This window comes from Pyxicephalus adspersus, chromosome 2 (assembly GCF_032062135.1).
Source record: "Pyxicephalus adspersus chromosome 2, UCB_Pads_2.0, whole genome shotgun sequence".
Lineage (NCBI taxonomy): Eukaryota > Metazoa > Chordata > Amphibia > Anura > Pyxicephalidae > Pyxicephalus > Pyxicephalus adspersus.
Genome location: NC_092859.1, coordinates 82,189,336 through 82,204,525, shown reverse-complemented (window position 1 = coordinate 82,204,525; position 15,190 = coordinate 82,189,336). Strand labels below are relative to the sequence as shown.

Sequence of the window (15,190 nt, the reverse complement as noted above, 5' to 3'; positions counted from 1 at the left end):
AGCAAAACTTAGTCCAGCTACCTTCACCAATTAGTCACCACATGAATATACCATGTCATCCCTAAGAATAAAATACGTGCACTTTTGGTCCATTGATACACAGATCTGTTCATTCCCTGAATGATCCTCTGATCATCACAGGTATAAAACAGATTTTAGTAACAGACACCAATGGCTGCTTATGTCAGCAGAAAAGTAAGGGTGTACATATCTTGGAACGTCAACCCCATCTATAGAGCTGGTGATGAAAAACCATAATGACAGATCACACCTAGGGCGACGTACACACTTCAGGTGATTCTCGTGCGATTAACGCTTCAGGGCTAGTATCGGATGAGAATCAGGCGAGTGTACAGCGCTTATTGAATGGTATTTATGGATTCGTCCTGGCCACGAATGATTCAAGTGAAGAGAGTAGAGTGCAGGGGGGTCCTACTGTCTGGTTCTTCCCCCTCCATAGAGCAGAACGGCGCTTTATGTACAGCGCTCAGTAGTGCATCTTTCAGTCCTTTATTGTTGGAAAGGATAGTGAAGGATTCTCTCCAACGACAAAAATCTAACGTGTGTACGTAGGAATAACTCCGCCCATGCTATCCCTTACTTTTCAATACTAAAGAGGAAAATATATGATAAAGAGAATGTATGATGTACTATAAAGTGTCCTTGGACGTCACCTACAGCCCATTTTCCCCTGGCTTCGTTATACAGTGGTCCCCTCATTATCCTGATGACAGGACCCCAGAAAATGCTGTACACTCCATATCTCACAGGAAGAAGCTCTAGTACTGGTAAGGATCAGTTTCCCAGATACATTTGGCCTACTCAATATTTCTCAGACCCTTGCCTAGATGCTGTGGGAGGTAGAAGGGGAAAAGTTAGAAAATTACATTGATTTCAGAATTGCCTGCTCCAAACCTGCTGCCCTACACACTGGATATTTTGGTAAATACAGCCCTGACAATCACAAAAACATCTCTACAACCAAAGGGCAGTGTGATTATAAAGAATACAGGGGAACAACTTATACACAAAAGAATTACTGAAGCAATAAACAATTTTCTGCCTCACTTCTCTTTTTGGAGTGCACACTGTAAAAGATTCAGCAGGTCCAGCTATAAAAATATCTCAATCATGAATAATCAAAGTAAATGACAGCACTTTTTTTCAGGTGTAGTGCCAATGAGGCCATGGTCTCTGACATAATTTACTATGTTTTATGGCAAACAGTATTGCCTTGTGTTTTCTCCCCACATATATAAACAACGTTCCAAGGACACAAGTAACAGATCTAGTTATTACTACAGAACAAAAACCTGCCTGAAGTTTGGAGTCAAGACAACACTAGATCTTACTTTTTCATTGCCTTACATCATAGCTAGAAAACATATTTATTATAGAAGTTGATATTGGGTATTATTTCTTACCATAAAAGGAATAACATACTGTGGTTCCATAGGATTTATAACACCATTTATGGTCATAAATGTATTGTTTGTCTCTCAACAGATAAACAGAACACTACAAAAAAAAAAAAAAATAAGTGGAGTGACAATGGTGCAATAGAAAGTCCATCTTAAATTAAGTTACAAATCCTAAAAAAATACTGATAAGCAAATAATAAAAGAGCATGCTTTCACTATGATGTTAGAAGCAGTTACAATGCAGGTTAGTGACAGAGAAGTAAGCATTTTGTCTGAAAAGTTAGCAGTTTACATACATTGGGCCTGCAGAAATGTAGTGGCAGAAAAAAAAACAAAATAAAGAACCTGGAGGGGGGAGCAGCAAATGTGTTTTATATACAGGTTGACATTCAAAAATCCGGCCATCGATAATCCGGTTCCTTCAGATTTCCAGCATGGATTTCGGAGCGCATTTTCAAATTTACAGTTTTCTGGAGGCGTTGTTTATGTTTTGATGTCGCTGAACTCCAGAAACAGCTGTTAGGTCTTGCTTGGACATGCTTTCCTGCTCATTCCTTCTCATTTTTTTGCTGCTGTATAGCCCCATTATAGATTCAGCATCCATTTAAAGGACTGTACAGGTGGTCATTTTCTGTTAAATATATACAGCATATTTAACCGTAAAAAATACTGAATTTTCGAAAATCCAGTACTCCTCAGGTCCGGAGGTTGCCAGATTTTTGAATGTCAACCTGTACTATATATGCTTTCTGTTCTTTTATTTGTGTGTCGGAAATCTGGTTAAAAGGAAACTTAACCCTAATATGACCCTAAAACCCTAAAAAATGGAAGCAGGAAAAGTCTTTTATTCCAGAAAGAAGAGGTGATGTCGCTTCATCAAAAAGATAACCTTCGCCTGGTCATCTTCCAGGTTCCCAATCTTTGGCCATCTTGATTTGCCAGGTTGGAATAATGTAACTCCTTTGCATATACCCCAGGAGCCCATGCATGCATTATATCCCGGCATCAAACACTATAATAGCAAGTTTACCATTGAACGTCACTCCTACAAAAAAAACTGACCTGATGGCAAATTCTCATTGCGGAACTAAAGATCTGCTTTATATGACAATTCATTTTAGCTGGGTGCACCACCCGGCACTTTTCTGTAACCACCTAGCTGTTTTTGGATAGTTACTGAAGAGTTGGGTCACAATACAGAGGCTGACACCTGCCTATAATTTCTTCGTACCGGGCTTGAGAAAATGTATGTACCTGGATAAACAAGTGTTTTTTTTTTTTTTTAGACTCCTGATCATCAGATTTAATATCAAAGTTTTCATGCGGCTATAATTCAAATCACACAGCCCAGCAGGATTAGAAAGAACTTTTTTTTACCCAGTATAAATTGGCAGCTGCCTTCGTTGGATGTCGGATTGTCTTCTTTAACAAACCGAGTCACTCCAACCTCTTCAGTAATATGGCTGAAGGTAGCATCCTTATAAACACAACTATTACCTGAGAGTAATTAGAAATAAGAAGGTCATTGGGAGGGGCTGTGTTTGTGTTGGCAAGCGCTGACTTAATATAACAAGTCTGACTGCTAATAACTAGTGACAAGTTTCATCTTGCCATAGAGGACAGAGCACAGTTTTAAAACAGGCTGGGTGTTTTTTTCTGTGTTATGATTAGTAATATGTACATAATTTCTACTTTTTGCTGATCCAAAGTACTAAATACCTAATATATTACAAGTAAAGAAAACATTTGTTTCCCATTAACTGAACATTTGCATTACTAAAGCCAAATCAGCTTGCCCACTCACTATTCCCAGGACCAACCCTTGAATGGTCAGAAGGTGCTCACATTGGGCGGAGGATAGGGGAGGATTCACCCAGCATGTACAAGAAGCCAAGACTTCACAAACTCAAACTACAATCAGAGGGGTGGAAAGAAGAACAGTTTCAGGAAGGACTCTTGTTATCACGGTCTTAAAAGGAACCCTATAAACATAGAAATAGGGGAGCTACCACTAGCGATTTGCATTTGAAAATTCCAAAATACGCTCTTCACTGGCTGGAGAATCCTCATCTTGAAACAAGCATGCATCAAGTGAAGTATCCACTAACTTAACTGGTTAGTGAATCAGGATGACAGTCCTGACACTTGTATTTCTACTAACACACCAATCACCTTGATATGACCATACACGTGTTTGTAAAGAGGAGGGGTTTAAAAGCAGACTTAAACAGAGTACTCCAAAGTTTTTTTTTTCTTTACTGGAAACGATTTAAACTTCTGGTAAATTTTTACTAGAGTCTTTGTCTTGTATCTACACCAGGAACAGGAAGAAATCTCACCAAAATGACAGAAATCTGTTGTGAAAGTTGTCACAAGAATAGCTGATTCCAATAAATGATTTCTGATTTATTCTTGCTCTGGTGACAAGTGTAAATGTTGGATTTCACCCATCTTAGCCGGGCCACTATCTGCATGGAGTTTGCAGGTTCTCCCTGTGTTTGTGTGGGTTTTCTCTGGGTACTCCAGTTTCCTCCCACTTTCCAAAAACAAGCAGTTAGGTTAAATGGCTTCCCCACAAAATTGTTCTTAGACTTTATTAATGACATATGACTATGGTAGGGACATTAGATTGTGAGCCCCTTTGAGGGACAGTTAGTGTCATGACTATGGACTTTGTACAGCACTGTGTAATATGATGGCGCTATATAAATACTGTGTAATAATAATAATGTCAGCGATCACCAGGACAAATAGTATTTTCTTTTATAAGTGCCAACATATGATGCAGCGCTGTACATTAAATGGGGGCTTCAAATGACAAACTCCAACATACAAATAATGACACAGAGGGAGTGAAGGACCCTTAACCGACAATGTCAATGTTTAGAGAGGGTGATCTGTGACCCCCCCAGCTCCCCCCCCCATATTCTGAATGGTGCCACCTCCCCATTAATGTGTTCTGAAAAACCCAAATAATACTTTTCCTCCAGCAGTCTTCTTCAAAACTTTCGGAGGTCCCCAGTACTTGCAGCAATGGTTATTATTGCCGGGCTGAGGGTATCATGCAATGAGTCAGGCCTGTGAGTTCATCCTGTGTGGTGACACCCCACATGTAAACAACAAGATGGGGTCACAGGAAATGGGCAGAGAACAACAAGCATTATTTCCCCTTGTTATAGGTCAGCTTGGCCTGTCATACATGTGATTAGCTGCAGGTTGCCATGGTGACAATGCTGATCAGACTGCTAAATGATGAACATATAATACAAGAAGAGTGCTGTGTGGTTTCAGGCAGACACCAATCTCTCAGGTGTACGGAGCAATGTAAAGTGACATCTCCCATGGAAGCACTCCATACACATCACACACCCATACACTCACATATAGCATGCTGAGACATGACAGGGCATACTTACTAGCTCCTCTGTGAGGAGGATAATATACACCCTTATCCCTGGGCCTAGTGGTCACGGAGCAGGAATATTACACAGGAGGCTGCACTGAGGGGAGAGACAATTCCCAACACCACAGCTAGCTTCAATGGGATTATTGCCGAGCTATGGAAGTCGCCATGACAGAGAAGTAGGCCGGCTCCTCCTTCACCACACCCGGATATTACGTCATTCCCAGCCCCAAGCACAGAAGAGTCTCGGGAGGAGTTAGCGAAATCTAAACCCCGCCCATTTCTTCTTCAGGACCCGCCCTGGCTCTATCACTCCTTCACCGAGGAGGAGCCTGTATAGTAGAAGCCCCGCCCTCCCTTTATGTTCCCCAGCATTATCATTACAGCCCCGCCCATATCCCAGCCCTGACTATGCTGTCATACTGAGACTAGCCCTTGACTTTTATTTTTTACAAGGAGCGCATGAAGTGTCAGTGGGCGGGAAGTTCAGGCTGAACTGTAATCAGTGTTTAATAGGGTTTCCTGGCAACGTTTTCCCGGCTGTCCCCGCGGTAAAGGCGCTGTAGTGACTGGTTCTATGGAGAATTGTGTACTGTACACCGGAGGGTTGTCTGCACACTGACCAGGAGAGACAACCAAACATGCTGCTCGGTGCCAGCGGACACAGCTGACACACTGCTCCGTGCAGAGCCAGTTCTTCCATTGTGTGACCTCAGCACCCCACTCACATTGCTGCTCCCCCATAGACAGGTGAGTTCTCACACATTCTGCAACCTGTCTCCAGCCTGTGCATCATTATTGTCATTTATGGCAGCAAAAACAAAAATTACCTGGTGTCCCCAGCTGTATTGTATTTGTTTTCATTATTCTTACCTTTCTTCCCTGCAATGCAATGCTGAAATGCTTGTTTACATTGCTGCTCTGGCACTTCTTCTCCATGGCACACCAAATGCAACTTGGTAGCAGGCCGCAGGGCTACCAGCACTGCATTTCAGAAGAGCAGCATGTGCAACCTTTCTACAAAAATCCAATATAAGACAGAAAGAGGGCTGTTCACATGGCAAGTGTTGCTTATAAGTTCTTGGTAAACACACAACCGTACAATACATATAAGAAATCCAACAATATGAGCAGTAAAGGTCATTCCCTGATTAGACATTCATGATGTGGCTTGACCAATAAATATACTATACATGGATACTATATACAGTAGCTGGTTAAAGGCACCACAGCCATTATTGGAGAAAAAAGAAGTAATGTGACCTCTTTACCCAACGCGTTTCACCTGCTGGCTTCTTCAGGACGATTACATTGTAAGTAGGTACATACATAGAAGGGGTTATTCATTTTGTATATGAATGATGTCTATAGGGTACTTAGAATATAAATAAAATAAAGTAGTGTGTGTCAATCATGGGTATGTTAGTTAAACTCAGTAATGTTTATTATGTGATGTTGAAGTATTTTCGAGTGTTTAATAGTTCAGTTAAGTAACATCAGAGCTATTGATAGGGTAAATGTAGAGGATCCCACAGGCAAATGCAAGGTGCCTAGAAATGAAGTTTTGAAGGATAAGTAGTATCAAAAATTAAGTGTGGTATTATACTATTATTGCACTCAAAGTCTAGAACTTACATGTCCCAAAAGTCTGGACTAGTTCACAGGTATTAAGGTACCAGGAAAAGGGATTCCCTGGGATTGTAGCTATTAGTTGTTAAACTAAACAATAAAGTAAGGTGCGGGGATCTGGATACACAAAACGTGTCCAAATAGATATACAAAATAACAAAAGGATCTTAACACTTTTAAAAAACAAATAGTCTGTCATATGTGATTGGCAGCACTTTTGCATTTTTAAAAAATGCATCACCAAGCCATAGTGGGAACCCAGCAAACGGAAACCATAAAACGTTTCTGACAAGGTGCAGGTATTATGGTGTCCCCTGAGTCCGATAGCAGCAGTTCTATGCTTTGTTTCCATCAGTTGTTGCTTGTGATGCCGTCACATTACCACTCCATAGATTTCTGTGGGTCAGAGATAGTCCCAAAGAAGTCTGGGGGGGGGGGGGGGGTTAGGTAACACAGGGTCAAAGGGTCGGGACTGCACTTTGCCCTAAAGTATAGCTTTACTTTAAAGAGAACCAGTCATGATTGAGCTCATGCAAGAACCCGAGTAGTCAATTTTAGAACTATATATAATTTTACATATTTGTTTATATATCTGTTATCTAGCATTCCTCTCAGTGTGTGAAATCATTGGGTGGAGGTGATCTGAATCTGCCAGATGCTTCCTCTGAACTGACTTCACAGGCTTGTCCCAGGCTTCAAGTATTCGCTGCCTGCCCAGACCCTTGGCCAGTCTCTAGTTCTGTATTGTGTGTTGTCTTGGTACCTCGTTCAGACTTTTCTTCTGGTTAGCTGCTATTTATGGATGAGTCGCAACTTGGGAGTTACTCGCAGCCAAGTCCCTTATCCCTTGTGGGGTGCTCTGTGGAAAACCAGATGGCTCCTTCTCACCATCACCAAGAGTGCAGTCCAGCACAGAGGGTCCACATCAGTACATCTGTGACTCCGTCCATGACTCCAATGTACAAGGAAGGTGTCCACCATTAATGCAGACAATCTACGTGAGATGGTCAGAGACTTCAGATTTTGTACAGTAGACTGTGTACATTCTACATCAGTGGTCGCCAGCTTTTCGGACCCATGGACCACTAAATTTGCTGGCTGTGGACCACGCATGCGTGCGGAGCCGGGTGTTACTCAAAAAAAAAAGAAACTTCCCCCCAGAGTGACGTCATGATGCCAAAACCTGCCCACTCTCCCATCGCAGGACTGAGCCCACTTCCCTGAACCTGTGATCCGTACGGGAAACGTGGATCTGGCCGGTGCGCCCCCGAGCATGATCAGGAAAATTAACGGCCAGAGCCGCGGACCACCTGTGGACCATCTGGTTGGCGACTGCTGTTCAACAGGATATTCATAGAGACTATAGACATTCTATAGGTGATCGGAAGATAGTCAGACATTCTGTTGGAGTTCTTGGAGACTGAGGACATGTTTGATGAAGCAATCATGGGCTGGAGACTGCTAGGGATCACTGTTATTACAGCCCCCTCAGTTCTTCCACAGATTTTGAGAGCCCCATCTATTGCAGTCTATATACAAATGATTATTCAGATAACAGTTTCGCTTTAGTGTGGCCCATAGATACGAAAAATTTCTGTAACACCATGGGATGATTGGAATTATGTTTGCGATATGATTTTTATTGAACATTCCTGTCCTATAGAAGTAGTCTCTGATTCCAGCTGGAAATTCCCAGGGGATAAATTTTAATTTCCCACAATGTGTGTTGCTCCAGGGATACTGGTTGGCCCGGATACTTCTGTACAGTTCAATACAGATAACACTGTTCTTATTATGGTATAATACTGTAGAAATCCAGGTTGCTATTTTCATCTCATTATTACTCTATTGTGAAGTGACAGCTAAACATCAGAAGGAGATTTGTGCCTGCTAAGCTTTTGTGTAGGCATAGCACCATCTGGAGAGCTCCCGTTCCAGCTTGTCTTAACAGACTGAATATATGAAGTCTGCCATATACTGACCGTCTGTGTATATTACTTGTGTAATGTCTGTTTTTTACCTGTGATAATCGAATAATATGTATAATAATACCTTATCCGAATGACACTTGAGAAAATTGATTAACTTTTAATTTTCTCAGCCGTTCAGCACTAGACTTGAATGAGTAGACTTGTCCCCATTCACCTCTAGTCCTAAAGGGAAATTATGTGAATTTTCTGGTTATCTGGGTTTTGGATAAGCAGAGTTCTACTGTATTTAGTTTTTTAAAAAAATTTATTTACATTGTATAGTTTAACAAAGTGTGTGACATACAAAAGGAAATCACATGGTACCCCTGTGTGCAATCACATAATGTCTGTATAGATAGTGAAAAGGTGAGATAGTGCTAGGTAGTCTGAATTAAGTACATATTAAGACTGATGTACTTAAAATATAGATTTATAAAAATGACCATGGTTATAGCTCATAAATAAATCCTTTTTATTTCTATAGAAACATTGACAATAAAGATGGCTCCTGCTTTGGACTGGGGGAAGCTCATGAAAGTGGATCCAGATGTTCTTCCAAACCAAGAAAGATTAGCAGAAAAGATGCTGAAAACCTTATCACAGGTTTGTGATGTCAACTTAGCCCTATCTCTACATTTATTCATAGATTCAGATCAAGACAGATTACACAAGAAACAGATTTGAGCCTTCAAATGACCTTTCCACTGTTTTTACTGACATTGGTTTATGAGTTAGTAATAAACAGTACAACCCTTTTGTTTTACAGGTGACAAGCGCAGATGTAAAAGGGGAGACAAATGAAAATCTTATACAGCTTTTCCGAATTACACAGTCTTTAATGAAGGTTTGCACTGTTCCAACAGATTTTGTTTGTGGAAAAATTCCCATCTTTGGGGGGCTTATCCTTGTCCCACACTGTTCAATGTATGTAAATACATTCACTCTGCAATAAGTGAATACTTTTGTGTATGTTGGCTTGCAAAACGCAGACTGTTATGTACACACATGCAATCATTGTCGTTGGAAAGGATCTTTCACAATCCTTTCCAACGACTGCACGATGCATGAACGAGTGCTGTACATACAGCACTGTTCTGCTCTATAAAGAGGGTAGGGGGAGAACGATGGAGTGGGACCCTGCTGCGCTCTCTCCCCCTTCACGTTCATTAGGATCGTGGATCCGCCAGGACTGTCGTTGGGATGATGAAAGACGAGCGCTGTACACATGTGATATCGGCCCTGAGCCATTTTACGTGTGTACCTAGCCTTAGTCACCAAAACATGGACTTTAATAAAACAGTCCTACTATTTCTCCTGTTAAAGTTACAATATTATACAGATCAACACTGCATCCCTAGTGCCATCTGCAATCTAAATGCTTATATTATCATTGAAACTTCCTGCATGCAAATGATTAACATGCCAAGGCTGGCATAATGACCAAATGATTAGAATGTACACTGATTGGTTTAAGTTGTAAATGGAGACTGGAGCTGTCAGTGACAGTTAGGACTGAGTGCCCCCAGGTGTTGCAAAGCATCCCCAGTGGCTGTTAAAGGTTTATTACCACATTTCCAGTACATGATATTTGGCTGGGGAGCGATAATATATAGTTTGAGGACATGAATGGGTGATCTAATGAGTGCATACTATGTCAGCAATCTAAAAACCATGTATAGTACCTAAATTGCTAGTTATTCTATTGGCAGTAGTACACCAAAGCTCCCATTACATGTCTTCTAAACTGAGTGAACATGAATCAAATCATGAGCAGCTTTATCTTTACCTTTTTCTTGTCTGATTTTGTAATATATAAATGTACTTTAGTGCTGAACATCTTCTGCACATATAATAAAATGTTTTTCAGTGTATCAGTTCATGTGTAATTGTAGATGGTATTGAAGCCTAACAAAGATTAAAAAGATTTTGGGTAAAACCTGTGTTGGTATTGTGAAGAGCTAAGATTTCTGTCCATTTTTGTTAACTTTTTAGATGAAATCTCAGGAAGTAGACCTTGCCTTAGAAGAGGCAGAAAAGGCAGGGGAGGAGCAAGCCAAAACTGGTAAGAAGACCTTATATATGGGCCCTACAAATAAATCACAACATAAAGTACAACAATGTTTAAATATAATTGTATAACATAAAACTAAAAATCATTTCCTAGGTAGTAAAACCCAGAACCTCTACAGCATATACATTGTACATATCCAGTATCAAATAACAAACTGCAATATACAGGGTGAACCAAAAGTAGGTGGACAGTAAATGATAATTTATTTTGAGATTACATATACAATTATATTGACTAATACAAATACATGATGATAACCAATCTTAGCATTTACAATTAAATTTTATTGTATACAATAATAAAATACAACAGTACTGAAAATGTTATCAACGCAGGTGCTCAAACTGCTGTCCATCACAATTTACACAGCTTTGAAGTCTATTTCTCATGCTTCGACAAACATTTTTGCACAAGTATCCTTGTGTATTAATTTCTTGAAATGCATCTCTGATGTAATTTTTCAAATCACCACTTTGTGTTTTTTGACTATAAACTTTGTTCTTGTGTACCTCCAAAAAAAAAATCTATTGGGGTATAGTCAGGTGAATGTGCTGGTCAATCAATTGGCCCTGTTCATGTGGAGGGGCCCCATTTTGTTGGAAATAAAGGTCTTGTGAATTAGGCTGTTGTTGTAACTGTGGAACAACTTGATTCCTTTAAATTTTGAGATACTTATCGCCTGTGACTGTTCCATCAAAAAAAATTGGTCCTAAAATACCACCCCAAACAGTGACACCAGGCTGGTTTAGTTGTTACTCTAATGTTACATGCATGTTCTCACTATGCCAGTAAGCACAAATATCTCTGTTTATATGACCAGGTAATTTGAAAGAAGCTTCATCGCTCCACACATTGTTATCTAAAATGATTGGATTTTCTCTAGTTTAGCAAGATCTCACTAAATTGCCATTTTCTTGCATCAGTATTTAAACTATTTGCCATTATGGGTTCCCTGAACTATCTGAAAAGAAAAAAAGATTAAATTAAAATAAATTTAGTTAGAAAATTTATTATAATGTAACACAAACTCCATAAAATAAATATTATCATTTGCTTTCCACCTACTTATGGTTCACCCTCTATATTACGGTGTAGAAAAGCACAATAAACCAGTAAAGGAATCTCAAAAATACAAGTGCCAAAAAAGTTGTCCCTTTCTTTTCTGTTAGGTGTAATAGTTTGAGATTGATCATGTGCAACTGTATCTGTAGTGGTAAAGAAACGAACATCCATGAATACATTCGGGTTTGTGTTTATAGTGAAACAGAATATACTGGAGCAAAAAGCTGGGGAAAGAATGAGCATTACAAAATATGTAAAAACGTAGCAATCATTTAAACCTAAAAAAACTATCATACATGATGTTTGTATGTGGGAACAAAATTCACAGTAGTTGCATTAATAAACCTGCTTTTAACCAAACTGATGCATTACAGAAATATTGAACTGGTTCATGTACCAGGCCTAGGCAAGGATGAGATATATAAATATATATAATACCACTGAGTACATTTGAAGGCAAGAATGGCAGAGATTGTGCTAATAAAATTTACTCTGTTGACTGTGTTAAACGCAGAATTGCCAATCAATTTTGCAAGCAAAGCGAATGAAGAGAGATTATTAGGTCCAAGTGTAAGACATTATTACTCTATTGCGAGCAAGCTTTGCTGGAGTTTGTTCTTCTGGCTAAAGTCATTTCCTTTCCCTAAAACACGTATTTAACCTCCTGAGCAGTTCATTTCTGTCCGGTTTTATATGTCTCACACGAAAATGTATTTTACTGAATAATATAATAGTATAATAAATAGTATGAGTATGAAAAAGTTTAAAACACAAAATCATGTCAAAATGATAAATTAAAAAAAAATGAAAATTATTTTTTAAATAAAATAAATACATTTTATAGTCATACTATTATAATATACTGTAAAATAAATGTTCATGAAAGACAATGTACTGCTTTTACACATGTAAATCCACTGTATTGCATTCAATACAGTTATTTTGTATTGAATGCAGTACAAATGGATTTGAATTTCCGGCCCCGCCAGCAACGTTCTCACGCACCTACGTCACCGGGAACTCCCCGGTGACTCATCGAGTGCAAAGAAAGCCGGCCGGAGGAAGAAAGAAGACAGACATCGCAGAGAAGGACGACGCGGGACGCCAGCAGATCAGGTAAGTAGCGACTTACTATTACTTTCTATAGGTTTGTCTACCCTGAGTGTGACTCGGGGTTATCTCTTTTAGCATCCCTTTTCTACCCCGAGTCACACTCGGGGTTACCGCCCAGGAGGTTAAGTATATTTTTAAAAAAGCAGATAGAAATTCTTAATTTACTTTGAGTTTAGACAGCAAAATGGGAGAATAAGGGAAAGTCTGCAAACACACAGTAACATGCTAAATTCGCCCCTCTCCCCATATAATGAAAAATTGGCCTAGAAGTACACTATGCAGGGCATGTTATAATTATCAGTGAGATTTTTTGGGAAACGAGTTACCCCAAATGTCATGAAAAGACGTTCCTAGCCAGTGGAAGAGTGTAGTTTTGCAAAATTTGTGTTTTTTGTAATCATTTTATTTTGAAGTTTTTCTTTATTTCTTTTCCATCTTTTTATTACTTTGTCTAACTTTTGTTATGTTACTGTCCTACTTTCCTTTCAACATGACTTTTTTTTTGGAGAAAAAACAACTTAAGAAGAAGGTGAGGTATTAGGCAGTGATTGTGAGTTCTGCAGCTAAGCCTAGTAACACATTAGATTAGAAATGCATTGTTTTACATTTGACAATGACTCATGTATTCTTGTGAACAGAATGAACAGCTTCGACAAGATGTTATAGACTACCAGAGACAGATTAACTCCCAGAGGGAGACTCTTATGTCTCGTGGAGAGGGGCAAGACTACAAAACTGTCATCTCAAAGAAGAACATGGAGCTGGTACAGTACCTTGATGAAATACAGGTGAGCCAATCTTGGTCTTCTGCTCCCACATTACCTTTCACTTTCTTATGTATGGACTATTCAGTGGTCCAGAGTGTTTAATTTGCAGATACAAAACAAACTTGCTACATTCAGTTGGTTATTGCATCTAGTTTTGTTATTTATTATTCACACATTAGAGCTTGACTGAGGCCAATGAAAGACTTGAAAACCAAAACCAGGAAATGACAAAACACCTTGAAGTATCTGTACTGGAAATGGAGAAGATGACCGATGAATACAGCAAAATGAAACTTACGGTACAGCATACTGACAGTGCTATGGACCAACTGAGGAAAGAGAAGGAGCAATACAGACTTCAGGTCAAATTTTTTTTGTTTTTTAGTGTTTTACTGTTCCCAATCTATGACATTGGGTTTGTATATGATTATCTTTGTTGTTAGCAATAAAACACTGCAAAACCATCATAGCTAAACCGTGTTAAAGGGGGTAGTTACAAATACCCATTATTGAGTGACTATTGAGTCACAACCATTATCTGCTCTAAAATCATAGAGTGTAGGGGGCAAATGTATACTAATGTCTGAGGGATCTATTTCTCCTATATGCTTATGCTTACTATACAACATATGTTCCCACAGGTTCTGGATCTAACCGAGCAGTTAAAGGCAAAAAATGAGGAAGATGATCCGGTTATGATAGCAGTTAATACAAAAGTGGAAGAATGGAAGGTAAAATATCTGATTTGGTAACCCAAATTATAAACAATGTTTGGTTATTTGAATATTAACATTAGTTATCTTTTAGAGGATACTTGCATCAAAAGATGAAGAAATTACGGAGTATCAACAAATGGTCCACAACCTGAGAGAAAAGCTGAAGGTTGCTCAGTTGGATGCAGACAAGAGCAATGTTCTTGCTCTCCAACAGGTACCTTTAACAAAAAACCTAAACTAGCTACTTAGTCCAGGTCTTTACATCCACTGTTTCTTTTTTTAATTATTTCCCTATTATATAGGGTGTGCAAGAAAGGGATAACCAAATTAAAATGCTGACTGAGCAGTTGGAGCAGTATACAAAAGAGATGGAATCCCATTCCTTACATGTTGAAAATCTGAAGCAACAAATGAAGCTAAATAAAGGTAAGTTTTTTAATATATTAAAATCTTATGTGGATAGGGAACATTTTCCCTGTTGTAACATAACCTGGCATCATTTGTTTTCAAACACTTTGTTACTAATCATGTTTCTTTATGTTTTTATAAACTCTTAGATAATCCATTTATCCCTCTCGCACTTGGAAACTGCATTACTGTTCTGTTGCTTTATGATAGTGGTCTAATTATGAGATTTTTATTAGGCTGTTTAAACCAAAACCTTCTCTCCTAACCTACATTTCTTTAAATTGTGTCCCATTAGGTGTATGATGGGAGACCATACCTTCTAAAATACACAATGATTTAGCTCTCCCAATAATGTTTTGTAATGTTTGGATACCTGCATAGGGAGACAGGGAAGTATATATTTGATTTCTGATTTTTCTCTATGATATCTGTGCAAATGCCACACTGCGTAATACGACTGGATCTTCTTGAAACTAAGACATGGTTCTTGCCCATGGCCCAGAGAATACCTCCGCCCTCCAGTGATAGAAAGCACAATCGTCCTAGATTTTAAAGACCTGTCTTTCATCAAAATGTTGTTAACAAGTGAACAAAGCCACAGAAGAGCAACTTAGTTGCATCCTAGTTGAT

General features: G+C 39.0%; 3 protein-coding genes across 4 annotated transcripts in view; 2 read left to right on the top strand and 1 right to left on the bottom strand.

Moving 5' to 3' along the window:
* TMTC3 (transmembrane O-mannosyltransferase targeting cadherins 3) overlaps window positions 1-5,025 on the bottom strand; it is a 49,474-nt gene extending 44,449 nt beyond the window's left edge. The window contains exons 1-2 of one of the 2 annotated variants that reach the window (XM_072401226.1): window positions 4,838-5,025; window positions 1,425-1,518 (exon numbers count right to left, since the gene is read on the bottom strand). The gene's annotated coding sequence lies outside the window, so the exon portion shown is untranslated. The remainder of the gene's footprint in view (window positions 1-1,424; window positions 1,519-4,837) is intronic. The other variant, XM_072401227.1, reaches the window with a different exon arrangement.
* A 201-nt stretch (window positions 5,026-5,226) lies between these two features.
* Window positions 5,227-10,688, top strand: LOC140322454 (centrosomal protein of 290 kDa-like). The gene is made up of 5 exons (XM_072399018.1): window positions 5,227-5,574; window positions 8,908-9,026; window positions 9,190-9,267; window positions 10,416-10,485; window positions 10,588-10,688. Exons 2-5 carry the CDS (start codon window positions 8,925-8,927, stop codon window positions 10,686-10,688), a joined length of 351 nt encoding a protein of 116 aa, XP_072255119.1. The 5' UTR covers window positions 5,227-5,574; window positions 8,908-8,924.
* Window positions 10,689-13,274: 2,586 nt separating this feature from the next.
* The window catches only part of CEP290 (centrosomal protein 290), a gene marked incomplete in the record, with an annotated part of 79,370 nt that continues 77,454 nt past the window's right edge, over window positions 13,275-15,190 (top strand). Inside the window, 5 exon segments of the mRNA XM_072401222.1 lie at window positions 13,275-13,457; window positions 13,616-13,798; window positions 14,078-14,167; window positions 14,244-14,366; window positions 14,455-14,578. Of these exon segments, the coding sequence (XP_072257323.1) occupies window positions 13,290-13,457; window positions 13,616-13,798; window positions 14,078-14,167; window positions 14,244-14,366; window positions 14,455-14,578 (688 nt within the window).

Excerpts from the sequence above, each read along its gene's own strand:
- LOC140322454 (XM_072399018.1), top strand. The coding sequence starts at position 8,925 with ATGGCTCCTGCTTTGGACTGGGGGAAGCTCATGAAAGTGGATCCAGAT. Across the intron at positions 9,268-10,415 it reads TTACACAGTCTTTAATGAAG|ATGAAATCTCAGGAAGTAGA; the intron begins GTTTGCACTGTT and ends TTAACTTTTTAG. Across the intron at positions 10,486-10,587 it reads GGAGGAGCAAGCCAAAACTG|GTAGTAAAACCCAGAACCTC; the intron begins GTAAGAAGACCT and ends ATCATTTCCTAG.